Source organism: Spodoptera frugiperda, chromosome 22, assembly GCF_023101765.2.
Source record: "Spodoptera frugiperda isolate SF20-4 chromosome 22, AGI-APGP_CSIRO_Sfru_2.0, whole genome shotgun sequence".
In the NCBI taxonomy this organism is placed as follows: Eukaryota; Metazoa; Arthropoda; class Insecta; order Lepidoptera; family Noctuidae; genus Spodoptera; species Spodoptera frugiperda.
Window position 1 is genome coordinate 4995403 of NC_064233.1, and position 14053 is coordinate 5009455.

Below are 14053 nucleotides of genomic sequence, written 5' to 3' on the forward strand. Positions count from 1 at the left end.
ATAAGTTTACATGCGAATAAATATTAATAGAAAATTCCAACGCACGTGCTTGAAAAGAAATCAACATCAGTTGGGCAGAAAGCCCGCCAGGCATGATCACCTCGCCTGCTTGGTAGATCCTTCTTTTCTTATAGAATTTTGGTCATTGTTCCCTAAAAATAGAATGCTTGAATGTCCCCACATTCAAGCATTCTATTTATCTGTAATGTGATTGGTTGACCTTTTTTAGATACACCTTCAAATGAGGAGTATATAATTAATCTAAGGTTTAAATGAATTAAATAACTTAATATAGTAAAACCTCCAGAAAGTAAAGATAAAGATATCAACAAAAAGATATGCTGAAAATGATAAATTTGCTTCTCAACACCAAAGACCATAGCACATGATTAAAACAGCAGGACAGATCAGATTACGACACAAACACAGTCCATTCGTTAAACTCCAAAAATGAAAGGCGTTGACCTACTGCAGCTTATCTATACTGTGGCTTGAGCTACTTTTTATAACGAACAAAGGTAAACGTTCTAACTTTTTAAAGGATATACAACCTTCTTTGTGTAGAGAATCGTGATTGCAATTTTTTTACACATTCGTTGGTTTCAGATAAAATTTATGTGAAATGGATTTTGTTTTTAGGGTACTATGGTTTAGTTTTGATTGGGCTTTTTCGAGTTTCAGTTGTTTAAGTTCGATGGTCGATTCGCAGTGGATTGGTAAAATATTGCTGGGTAATAAGGCTTTTTGAATTTCTGATATTTGACAATAAGCTCTAGCAAGAATTAAAATTAAACTAATAACATAACAAGAAAAAATTACAACGTCACTTCTTTTATCCCCTAAGGCAGAGGTGCACATTGCGGCACGTAATGCCGCTGTACAATGTAGGTCTACTTTTCACTATTTGTTTTATAAGTGCCAAGTAATTGCCAAATACTGGGCACAATTCCAGACTCCGTGCTACTACTGAGAAATTTTCGGAAAACCGAAAAAAGCTCAGTAATACTTTGCCCGACCCGGAAATCGAACCCGAGACCCCTTGTCCGGCAACCGCACTTGCGACCACTCAACCAACGAGGTCGATTCAATAAGAGAAAAAACTAAAACTTAAATTAGGATGCACAAAAAAGTAATAATGTATTTTTGTCTCATTCCCCTCAGCGGTCAACTTCAAACGCTTGGTTTGCAAAGTCAATTTATTTTTTCATAGGAAGAGATTGCAATAGCGCTCCATTTGTGTTATAATAGGACCATTAAGACACCATTTAAATTCTCGTTAACGGACTATTGCAGAATTTAAGATTTTTAAAAACATTTCCCAATTTTAACGACGACTATGGAGCTGCGAATTACCTAGTCGGTTTACCAGGGCTACAGTTCGAAGAGCAGGAGTAGGAACGGGGTGGTTTTTAGTCAATAAGAGTCTGATACTCCCTCTCGCCACACCCAAAAGGCAGGAGTAGGAACGGGGATGGTTTTTACACAGTAAGGGGCTAACACTTCCTCTCTCCTCACACAAGGCGGGAGAAGTCATTGGATAATTATCCCCCTCAAAAAAGCTTTAGCAGCTTAAATTCCTAACCTCCAAAAGGCCAGCAACGCACTTGTAACGCCTCTGGTGTTTCAAGTGTCCATGGGCGGCGGCGATTGCTTACCATCAGGTGATCCATCTGCTCGTTTACCGGCTTATATCATAAAAAAATACGATAAGGTATTGTAAAGCAAGAGTGTGTGCTAATGGTGTCTTGCAACGCATAAAGAAGAAAAAGACATGTCGACGGTTAAAAGGAAATAGGGTATAAGCGACATTTTGGTCAAAAATGAGTTTATTATGCTATCCTACGTAAAATTTTCCGCTCTTTCGAATGCGCTTACTCTCATAGCAAAAAAATATCATTTTCCTAGTATTCTTTCGCCGACCGACGAGTTTAAACGGTTCTCCTGAACATTTCATTTTTTGTCGCTTATACCCTATTTCCTTTTAACCGTCGATGTAAAATGTTTAATACTCTATACATTTTGTTTAATGCTCACCAGTGGATGAAGGTAGCTGCTTCGACCGCGCGGTCGCTAGCAGAAATGTCGTCAGCAGTAATCGCCACATGATTCACTCTGAAACAATTAGAAATAAACCTTTAATACATATCTCTTATATACTGCCGGCCAAACGTTGAGATTATGGCAAACACTCTTATAGAGAGGAGCCAGCAGTAGGTGGACCTTCACGCTGTAGATGATGATGGCTTTTATAAAAGATTATAGAATGGTTTAGCTACTTCACTATAGTATAATATATCAATATGATTAGATTGTAAGTAAGAGGGAATTTCGAAAAAGGCCAAATAATCTTACTTGTATGACCAGTACTCTTGTTACGTATACGTAGTTTGCTTCACATTAAACGAAACTTGTACTAAGCCATCAGATATTTAAAATATAATGTAAGATAAAGAGTTTGTAAGGATTGTAATACATAGTAATCAGTAGTCTATCTGTTTCATGAGAAAAAAAACATGTATCTCAATAAATAGTATTCACAATGTGTACAATTAGTTTAATTTCAAATTAAATTAGGCAAACAATTCTTTGAATTCGCAACCACGGCTACTGAGCATACAATTTTTTTATTGCAAAATTCTTAGTAATAGCACGGAGTCTAGACTAGTATTCAGTGTTTGGTAACTAGTATTGGACTGGCCCCTTATTATAATACAATAAGAATGAAGGTGCAAGTAGCAAAAACATAAATTATGTATATGTAACGCCTACTTCGGAAGAGTTATGTCATTAGTCTTATTGTAATGTAATGTAATACCTTACTAAACAATTATTCTAGTTTTACTTTCAGTTGTAAATCGAAGAATCGAAAGACAATAATAAGATTTAAAAAAACCGTTGCTCCACTTTAGGATTGTCTCCTGTGTCGTGGGTGCGTTTACAAACATACAATTTCACATACGCATGACACCCAGACTCAGCACAAAGATCTATGGATCACACAACGAGTTATGGCGTGCGGGAATCGAACCCAAGACATGTTACACGGCTGTCAATTGTCCAGCCATCGTGCCAACAGTGCAGTCAAAAGTTTAAAGAGATTTAATAAGTAGACAGAACCAGATCACGAGGCAGATCACCTACGTATTGGACTGATCAAGCCGGCTACGGGAAACCCTGTATCAGACTGTGCCAGACAGTCCACAAACAGGGAGAGACGGCGGAAGATCGTGAGGAAAGCAGCATCCACCTCCAATACAAATACGGCCGCCTCAACGTGACCATAATCGCTCTGCCAAGAGTGAAACGACAGAGAAGAAGAGAGATTTAATAAAAGAGGAAGGTGTGGAGACTTGACTAAAGTCAAGTTTTGTGGAGGAGATGCATAGACTCTCACAGGCTCTTTATGATGAAGCTATAAATAATAAATCAATAAAATAAACTAAAATAGCCTTTAGTGTTGAACTTGTTTTTACAATTTCTTACAAATATATTTACTAACTTTGAATAGTTTCTTTGCATTTATATAAATTAGGGTCTTATCGGTAAACGGTCGTTTCTACTCTGCAGCTTGTCTTCCGACATAGGCCTCCCCTAAATCCACTCTATCCTATCTTTCGCTATACGAGTCCGAGAGAAAAATAGCACGTCTATTATGACCTAAGAAAAATAGCAGGTCTATTATGACCTGGGAAAAATAGCAGGTCTATTATGACCTGAGTAAAATAGCAGGTCTATTATGACCTAAGAAAAATAGCAGGTCTATTATGACCTGAGTAAAATAGCAGGTCTATTATGACCTGAGAAAAATAGCAGGTCTATTATGACCTGCAATTCTTTTTCTGATGTCGTCTTCTCATCTTCTAGTTTGTCTGCCTCTATAAATGAGGCTATATAATAAATAAAATGTCAGCTACTATATCTATATGGAAGTTCCAACTATAACATTTATAACAATGGTTATGTAACAACAAGGTCGTAAAGCTTTGAGAGTGGCGCAGTGGGTGAAAGGACCGAGCCTTGCGGTACGCGGTACGAATTGGTCAAGTGTTCTACGCCTTTAAATAAGTTGATATTTTTATAAGTAAATGTAATTATTCCTTTTGTTCTATGAAAGAGTAAAACGTAAGAGTCATTTAATAGTTACTTAACCCTGTCCTTAGTAATTGTTTTCGGAACAACTTAGTTTCTAAGGAATAGTTTAAGTAATCATTAAATGTCTCTGAGTACGGCAATAAGAACCTTATATAAAACGTTAGATTGGTTTTTGCAGATAGTTCTTACGTAGTGATATAATGCAATATTGATTGTTATTATTACTGCTAATGGTAAGTAAAGAACCGTCAAATATTAAACCTATTATAAACTGACTTTTTCATTAACTTAAGCTAAACATTTCATGTAATGAAGAGAAAGCCTATCGTACGTACGTACTTAAAATCAAAAACTCCTACAATAGGCACATTTCTCCAATCAGAAATCGAATTCGAGATCCCTTGCTCGCTCACCTGATACATGTTCCCGAAAATTTAACCCAACACATCATATTTGTTAACAACATTGAAGTCAAATAAAACTCTAATGTCCAAATACTCAAACGTTACTCAATTTTAAGACGCTCTCAAGACTAGTTCTGTCACTATCAATTCTTTATAAAATGACAGAGATAGTACGACATTTAAGTATAACTTAAAATTGAATAGCATTATAGTATTCGGGCGTAGGTCTTGCACAAATGTTCTAGAAATAAGACTTTACTAAAACCTAGCCGTTATCACGTCCAGTGCCGAATAAAGCCTACGATATCTGTGACATTGCGCTGAGCACGTTTTGTTGCAGTTTGTTGCTGTCCTTGGCAAAACAAACGTGATAGATTTGTGTATGTTTTAAGTTAAACTGCCTCGTTGGTCCAGTGGTTCGCAAGTGCGATTGTCGGACAAGGGGTCCCGGGTTGAATTCCCGGGTCGGGCAAAGCAATGCTGGGCTACTTTCGCTTTTTCGAAAATTTCTCTGTAGTGCCACATGCTTATATAGCTTATTACATGGGACTTATATAAATGGTGAAAAGTAGATGTACTGTACAATTACAGTATTACAGTAACAGAGCAGGTGATGAAGATTATTTTAAAATCAGCTCATTCTTTCTCATTACACCACCCAAAACTGAAAGAATATTTCTACAAAAATATCTCAAAAAAAAAAACAATAGTCATTGCAATAATTACTGTATCAATTATTAAAAGATTACAACACTACTTGATAAATAAAAGTTTAAACAAACCCGTTCTACTTTAATATTTGTACTAAATGTATATGTAAGAGTTTTATTTTGTCCCATTCACCGCGCCACTTGTTCAAATATTGTAATTGCGTAACGTTCGAGTAAGAGTGTTGTGGTAGCGTGGTGCATGGGGCTAATAAATGTACTGTTTGGCAATGAGCTACTTAGGTTTCGTAGTGGCGTGGCATGGACAGAGGCAGAGACGTAATATATGGAAAAGGATCGAAGGACCATTTTTAATTTACACTTATGTTTAAAGATGTGTATACATAGTCATTGCTATGTACATCCAGTGATAGACAGAGATTATCAATAGGCTAATCCCCTATTACATGGAACTTATAACACAAATTGTAATAAGTGGGTGTACATTGTATAGCTTCATTACATGCCGTAATGTGCACCTCTGCCTAACTCTTCGGGCATAAGAAGCGTGACTTTGTTTTGTTTTTTTTATTAATAGCAGTTTAATAGGTCCAAGTTTATCAGAGAGCGATCTTGGTCTCTGAAATAAAGCCCCTTAGTTGACTTTTTCTTAAGCCACAAAAAAACCATATACAGCAATAGACCGTAACGCCTCTGATGTTTTGGGCGTCTATGGGCCGGTGCGACTGCTTACCATCAGGTGATCCGTGTGCTCGTTTACCGCTTATATCATAAAAAAAACTTTAACTTTGTAGTACTTTCCTTGACCCTAAAACCACGATAATCCCTTAACCAACACGTCTAGTATAAAACAGTGACATAAATTGGTTTTTGACCATATCTATTTTCACTAATAAAATCGTGGTCCTTCTGTCCAAACTTATAGACTGTACATACACACATTAGTAGTCACCCAAAGTATAAAGTTACGATACATTTAAGCAGCTTATGGCCAGTAAAAAAAGGATGGATAGTAACTGTAAAAGTAAATCTCAGTTATCTCATCAGTGACGGGAGTTATGTCATAAGTAGTTGTCTATAATCGTTAGTTATGTTATGATTGGTAGTAAGAGGTCTAAATACTGGTATGTAATAAGTAGGTATGTAATATTATGAGACTCCAGGCATTTGAATGCGACTCCAAAGTCAGGCTTTATAGGGTTTTTTCGGATTTTAATATAATTTTTTAATCCTTTAAACCGATAAACGAGCAGACCTTTTACTTGATGATAAGCAATTGCCCTTTTTTTGGATATTAGAAACACTAGGGTCTTTATAAGTGCGTTGGCCGGCCTTTTAGGGGTGTTAGGAATTTGGCATCTCCTATGGTGGGATACCATGGGTGTTATCTACATAAGACACTGTCATAATCTCTACCATTGGCAGACGAATTGGAGATTGCAGTTTGAAAAGATAGGCAAAGGTTACCTCCGAAGTGGTAGGCAAAAAATGCACATTACAGCACGTAATGCCGCTATGCAACGTACACCCACTTTTCATAATTTGTATTATAAGTCCCATGTAATAGAAAGTAAGCCTATTGCCATATACTAGGCATAGTTCCAGACTCCGTGCTACTACTGAGAAATTTTCGAGAAACCGAGACCCCTTGCTCAGCAGTCGAACTTGCAACCACTCGACCAACGAAGCAGTAAATATAAAATAATTATTACCAGGACACATCCTATATAAAAACTTGTTAGAAGGAGTACCCTTATTGAAACGAGTCCTGCAGGTCGGTGTCACAACTTGTGGACTTCCTCTATCAGTTGATTGGAATCTAGATTATATAGCTACCTAGAAACATAAAAAATAATGAACTTAGGTACCGTTTTTCTCCTAAGGGAGTAAGTAGAGATGTGTAAACCTTTAACTTCGCATAGTTTTACTTGCAATATGATTGTTTACACCAACCACTCCTAAACCACCTCCCAACTATGTGTTACTTTAGCATGATTACTTAAATTAACCTAAGACTTTCACTGTCAGATGTCATTAAAGGTTGGTGTTAATAAATATAAATAGACATTTATTTACACCACCTCATTGTCACCTATCCTACTTTAAGGGTTTCCGGAGCTGCGGACTACCTAGCGGGTTTACCAGGGCTCCGGCTCGAAAAGCAGGAGTAGGAACGGGGTGGTTTTTAGTCAGAAAGAGTCTGACATTCCCTCTCGCTTCGTCCAAGGCGGGAGAAGTCATTGGATGATTTTCCCCCTCAAAAAAAAAAAAATAATAATTATAATCCTACTTTAAACTTAAAAATTAAGAGAGATTGGTGTATGGGCCTTAGACCAAGAAAGAAAACGTGTTTATACGTATTAAATCAATACTTATTTACTTACCATAAACGGAGTAAATTCTCCGGCTGCAACTAACTGGGTGGTTAAATTTAACTAGGCCACACTTGTGCGTATATGTGTATGTTACGACATGATATAACCTGGTCAGGTAAATGGAGAATGTTGATCCAAATGTAGGTATTTATTTTAATAGGACAACTTTTTAATAGGGCTTAACGACGATAATAGCATAAAGTTTGGCTTTTTTAAGAGGGAAAGTTATCCAATGACTTCTCCGCCTTGCATACTTACTTACTAAGACCGCCCCATTACTAATCATACTTTTTGAGCTGGAGCCTCGGTAAACCGCTAGGTAGTTTGGCAGCTCCGGTTATAGCCCCACTGGGCCCCATCTGTGGTGGTCTGATGTGTACATAATTACACACCTCTTTAATTAGACTAGTGGTCGCCTAGTGGTCGAAATTCGACTATATACGATTTAATTTACAATACCACTTAACATACGTTCAAGGATAATTTTAATTTTTTATTTATTTATTAGTTTTGTAAAATTCAATTAATATATTCCGGCGCATCATGAACAGGAAAACTCTATTCATATGAAACGTGAGAATATCATCGCAATGTCTGCCGAATTTGACGTTTTGTCAAATACGATCAGATATTAGGCATGGTAGCGTGTGTAATGTTTTATTTATTGATTTAATGTACTTTATAAGCATTATTTTTTGGCGTTCTGTATTTCTCCTACACATCTATACTAATATTATAAAGCTGAAGAGTTTATTTGTTTGAACGCGCTAATCTCCAGAACTACTGGTCCGATTTGAATAATTATTTTTGTGTTGAATAGTGCATTTATCGAGGAAGGCTATAGGCTATAAAACATTACGCTATGACCAATAGGAGCCAAGCAGAGCGGGTGAAACCGCGCGGAAGTAGCTAGTAAATTATAAGTGTACCAAATTTTATGCTCCTACGTCCGCGCAATTTTCGTAAAAAGAGGTCCAATGCTTTGCATCACGTATATATAGATAGTATATGTTAATATGCTACAGCAGACAGACAGACAAATAGACAAGACCGACATATAATAGTTTATATAGTCACATAGAGAAAATTGAAAGTATCCAGCTATTTGCGTCCACTGGGAGTCTTGGGTAACGGTACGGAAGTGACGTTAGTATTATATTTCTGAACACGTCTCGATCCATTTGATTGGCTGTTCCTATTTCCGGTCGAGAGGTACGGGATTAATTACTGATGTGTCATAGGTTCGATAGTAGAATATTATCGATATTATTGAAGTGTGGGAGAGCCATGCTTCGGCACGAATGGGCCGGCTCGACCGGAGTGATACTACGGAAAACCGACGTGAAACAACGCTTGCGTTGTGTTTCGTTGTGTGAGTGAGGTTATCGGAGTCAATCTTTCTACTCCCCGATTCCCTAACAACCTTTAAATTCCTAGCCCACGAAAGGCGTGCGCACGGGTCTGATTACTGAAGTGTGGGCGAGCCAAGCTTCGTCACGAATGGGCCGGCACTGATCGCTTACATACCAACAGGACTCACAGAAAACCGCCGTGAAACAACGCTTGCAATTGTAACGCTTGTGTAAGTGCGGTTTCGGAGGACGCACAATTATCCTCGTTCCCAATCTTAGTAAAGATTCCCCAATAGTCATCACATCACAAATTATAGATAAGTTTGGGTTCCAATTGCATTATCATTGACCGTTTCACAAACACACCAACAAGACTAACAAAAAACCAAAAACTTTTAACTAAGCCAGAAATCAAACCCCACTGCCTCTTCTTTGACCAGACACCACTAACTGTACCGACGTAACAATAACACAAAAGGTACTACAACCAGCTGAGCTTACAGGGAGAAAGTGCATCTTATGCAAGTATTGCATTCTAACATTCACTGCGAATAAGACTAGGTATAAACCTAGCCAAGTTTTACGTACTAGACTAGAGGCGTTGGCACTAGATTTTAATAGTTCTGGACATAAATAACATAAAATACAGTTTAAGTGTGGTAAAGCCATGCTTCAGCACGAATGGGCCGGCTCGACCGGAGTGATACCACGGCCTCACAGAACACTGACGTGAAACAATGCTTGCGTTGCGTTTCGTTGTGTGAGTGAGGTTACCGGAGGCCCGATATCCCCCTTCCCAATCCCCGATTCCCCAACAACCCTTAAATTCCTAACCCCCAAAATGCCGGCAACGCACTTGTAACGCTTCTGGTGTTTCAAGGGTCCATGGGCGGCGGCGATTGCTTACCATCAGGTGATACGTCAGCTAGTTTACTGGCGTGTCCCATAAAGAAAAAAATAAGATATGTAAAACTAATCCTTGGAATGTGTCCTGAGTGAAGTTTTAAAAGCATGACTATTTCAGAATTCTAAACTTATAATTAGATTCTGTGTCATCACTATACATGGATATTTCGCCTCAACAAAGGTAGTAAACCTACATAATATTGGCCGCAGTACATAATACATTATGTATAACCTTGCATTTATCAGTAGGTGTCACATAAAGAGCTAGTAAACCCAGTAAATACATAGTCATGTCGCTATTGTTACACAATTCTGTAATGGTTTTAACACATAAGTTTAATGTATTTAGAATTTTAGTAGATTTTTGAAGGACATTACATCAACAGCCTATAAGTGGCCACTGCTGACCAAAGGCCTTTTCTCAGACTAAGGTTTGAGCGTACATCACCATGCTTGCTCAATGCGGGTTGGCGATTTAAAACTTATAATTAGAAATTATAAGCCCAGGTTTCCTCACGATGTTTTCCTTCACCGTTAGTAAGTGGTGTCTAAATAATCTTAGAAAGTACATATAACGGGTCACCACGACACAGGAACATAAATGACCTATTCTAATTATCTTAATATAGTTATCTTATTGAAACTCGGGTATGTTATTCTTAAACTGCAGCTAACATATATACAGAAGTTTTAAATTTCCGATTACCTAACTGCAATCTTCAAGCTGTCTTCTAATCTGGAGCTGCGGACTACCAAGCGGGTTACCGGGGCTTCAGCTCAAAAAGCAGGAGTGCTTTTTAGTCTTGCCCAAGGCTGGAGAAGTCATTGGATGATTTTCCCCCCTTATTATAGCCAGTGGTAATATGACACAACATTACTTTTATTCAACCTGTAAATAGAATAAAAACCTCTATCAAGACTGTCACGCTAGCAACCACATGACCGTAGAAGCAGTCGGAAGAAACCAAAAAATACGTACAAAGCTATAATTTTAACTGTAAATAAATTATCAAGTCATCTGCCTACTGTAGGCTCTTATGTCACGCTCAACGAACCTTGAACGGTTCCGGATTCGATTCCAGCACGTGTAATTTATGTGGTTGGCAAAAAGCTGACATTGTGAGGTTAATGGGCATGAAGACGTTAATTTTAACTAAGAATTTTTAACCATTGTTTTGTAGTTAGACAATTGGTATTGGTAAAAAATTTGCTTCGAAATCGTGAGTGTTTATTTTTAAGATTTTTATCATCTGTTTGTTGAGATGATTTTGGCATTTTCTGTTGCTTAAAGATTAGCTAATAGGGATGATGACGGGGTATGAAAATTTAAAATCTATTTAATCCGTCAGTTAGGTAATGAAAAAATATTAGACACGTATTTTTTAATTTTGTCATATAACACAACAATACTTACTTAGATAAAACGAATTAAAGTTTAGGATTGAGAGCAAATACATTATTTCTACGTATGAATCGTAACTAGAAGTGACGTCACGCGATATTTCAAATCAATATACTTTTGAAAGTATAAAATTGTTTCCGTGGGAAAATATAAAATACGTTTTTTTACGTTGATATGTCTGCGTTTGCGCGTCTGCGCCGTAACTGCCAGGACGGCGAAGCGAAGATGTGGCCGAAGATGGAGCACACAGACTTAGAAAGTACCTATTTACTCTGAAATTCAAAGACCTGGGTTGTATTTTTCAGGAAAGATAGAAGCCGGCAGATTGTTCCATTCCCTTGCTGCCATGTGTATAGTTTTAAAATAATTTACAAGACTGACATTAAAATAAAAATTCGTCATCTACCCTATTAAAGGCTGATGATGCTGATGATGAAGATGTCTAGCAGTGGACATCAATAGTCTGATGATGATACATATATAGATGATACTCATGGGAACACATCTTGAATGAAGTCCACCAGTGTACCTACTATGTAACGTATGACATAGTAACGGGTAGACTTGCGCAAACGCATGTCGCAACGCTTTCGTTCATCAGTAAGTAAGTATGTATGTACGTTTTGTACTAGTTACTGAGATTAATGACCACTTAGTTAGGTGTGGTGGGTATAGATTGTGTTGCTTTAGTTTAGTTTAGTTTGAGCGTGGGGTCTGGGGTTCGATGGTGGTATTTGAATGATATTTTGAGTTGTGTCGGAAAGGGTTTTTAATGTTAATAAAGCTTGCTGTATAGAATTGAGGTATTCAGATAGTTATTTTTACTTAATTGTGGTAGATATTCTTAAACTGTAATCTCCAAAAAGGAAGACCTAGGGTCAGTAGTGGACATCATTAGCGAAACATGATGCAACTCCTGTAAGTAAACAAGTGTAGGAGAGCCATGCTTCGGCACGAATGGGCCGGCTCGACCGGAGTGATACCACGGCCTCATAGAAAACCGACGTGAAACAACGTTGGGTTATGTGGGTGAGGTTACCGGAGGCCCAATTCCTTAAATTCCTAACCCCCAAAAGGCCGGTAACGCAGTTGTAACGCCTCTGGTGTTTCGAATGTCCATGGGCGGCGGCGATTGCTTACCATCAGGTGATCCGTCTGCTCGTTTACCGGCTTATACCATAAAAAAGGTATAAGAACTATCTGCCACATAAGTTTATCAGGTACTTACACGAAGGTGATTCCATTCCACCCATTCTATCTACATTACCGTGTCTGTTAAGAATATAAGACCTATTACAGACTCATTTTAGACTGTCTAAAAACATACTTAAATACTTTATTTAAAAACGCATTACGTTATTATTTTCAAATTGTCTTAACCTTGATTTTAAATACACAAAATTACTGTCTAATGTGTCTATTATCTACATCTAAATATTGCAGGAATGTTAAATAAATGTTGTGGAATCTACACTACTGTAGACCCTGGCTTTTTTAGGAATTTAAGGGTTGTAATCGGGAATTGAGAAGATTTGAAAGGAGGTAATTGGGCCTCCGGTAACCTCACTCATACAAAAAAAACACAACGCAAGCGTTGTTTCACGTCGTTTTTCTGTAAGGGTATCACTCCGGTCGAGCCGATCCATTCGTGCCAAAGAATGGCTCTCCCACACTTAAAACCAAACTCCCACACCTAAATTACGTTAATTATTCTTTATCTAATACATAGTGGCTATCTAGACTTAATAGAAAAGGTCCTAAATCTAAAAATGAGATGGAATCTATCAAAAAAACAGGTTTTGACTGTCAGACGGCGGCCCTTCAGAAGACGTGCCTGCCATAAATTCTGAGAAAGACACTAAAATTATAGCGTGAAGGTATTTCTATAGCATTCCTGCATGCTTCGGAATTTTAACTTTTTTGTCGAAAGATTTTAGCTGCGACCGGCGAGCAAGGTTTGGGTTTCAATTATTTGGTCAGACAAAATATTATTCGGATTGTCTTTAATAGTGGCCAGTGACTGACATTTGAGAGTGACCTGACCTGACATTTTTAAAATATACAATTTCAAACCCGCTGATCAGTAGGTCTACTCCGGTTCTCGAATGCGAAGTTTCGTTTAATCTTTTTTATTGATTTCTAAGTTATTATAAGTTTAGTTTATAGTTTATTTTTATAAGTTATTGATTTACTAATAAAATAACGTGTTATTTTTAATTTCAAATCAAAACCTATTTATTTATTTATTTACTTCATTTCATTCGTTTATTTTTGTTCACGAAACGTACAATTCTATTTATTCGCAATAAATAGAATTGTAGTATGCAATCTGCGAAGTTTTTTTTGTTCGTTCGTTCATTCGTTCGTTGAATTAGAGCAGGCCCCCTGACCTGACCCTTTTAAAATATACAATCTTATACCAGCTGATCAGGTATGGAGAGTTCTTTTGTCAAGGAATTTCTTAATTTCCTTTTAGTAACATCAAAATTAAGTTGTCCGACAGTTTGTCCGACAATGAAGCTAGGTAGTCGTTGTTATTGTTTTTTTTTTATCTTTAGTATAATTTTTCCTTTATTATTTGTTTTTTTTTGGTATTGTGTGTGATGTGTACATGTGTGTGTATGTTCTTTCTTTCTCTCTTATCCACTAGTCATATATATACTGTCACAATCAGAAAGCTGAACTATTATATTTTCCCATTGGGACGAGTTGACGAGTTACCCACTTTCATGAACCATAGCTATACCCTGCATGTCCCCATTGAAGTTACAACATGATGTTTATAAGAACATCTTGAAGGTAATAATCATGTCCCTTTTAAAAACTAATTACTCTCGTCCCACTAACTTTATAC

The 14053-nt window shown here is 37.3% G+C and overlaps 1 protein-coding gene across 2 annotated transcripts in view; it reads right to left on the reverse strand.

The window, feature by feature from the left end:
- The window catches only part of LOC118279893 (uncharacterized), a 75456-nt gene that overhangs the window by 36302 nt on the left and 25101 nt on the right, over positions 1 to 14053 (reverse strand). For both annotated transcript variants that reach the window (XR_007706707.1, XM_035599732.2), the window contains exon 2: positions 2035 to 2112. Coding sequence is in view for 1 of the 2 variants with exons in the window: in XM_035599732.2 (XP_035455625.2) it covers positions 2035 to 2104 (70 nt within the window). In the remaining variant the exon portion in view is untranslated. The remainder of the gene's footprint in view (positions 1 to 2034; positions 2113 to 14053) is intronic.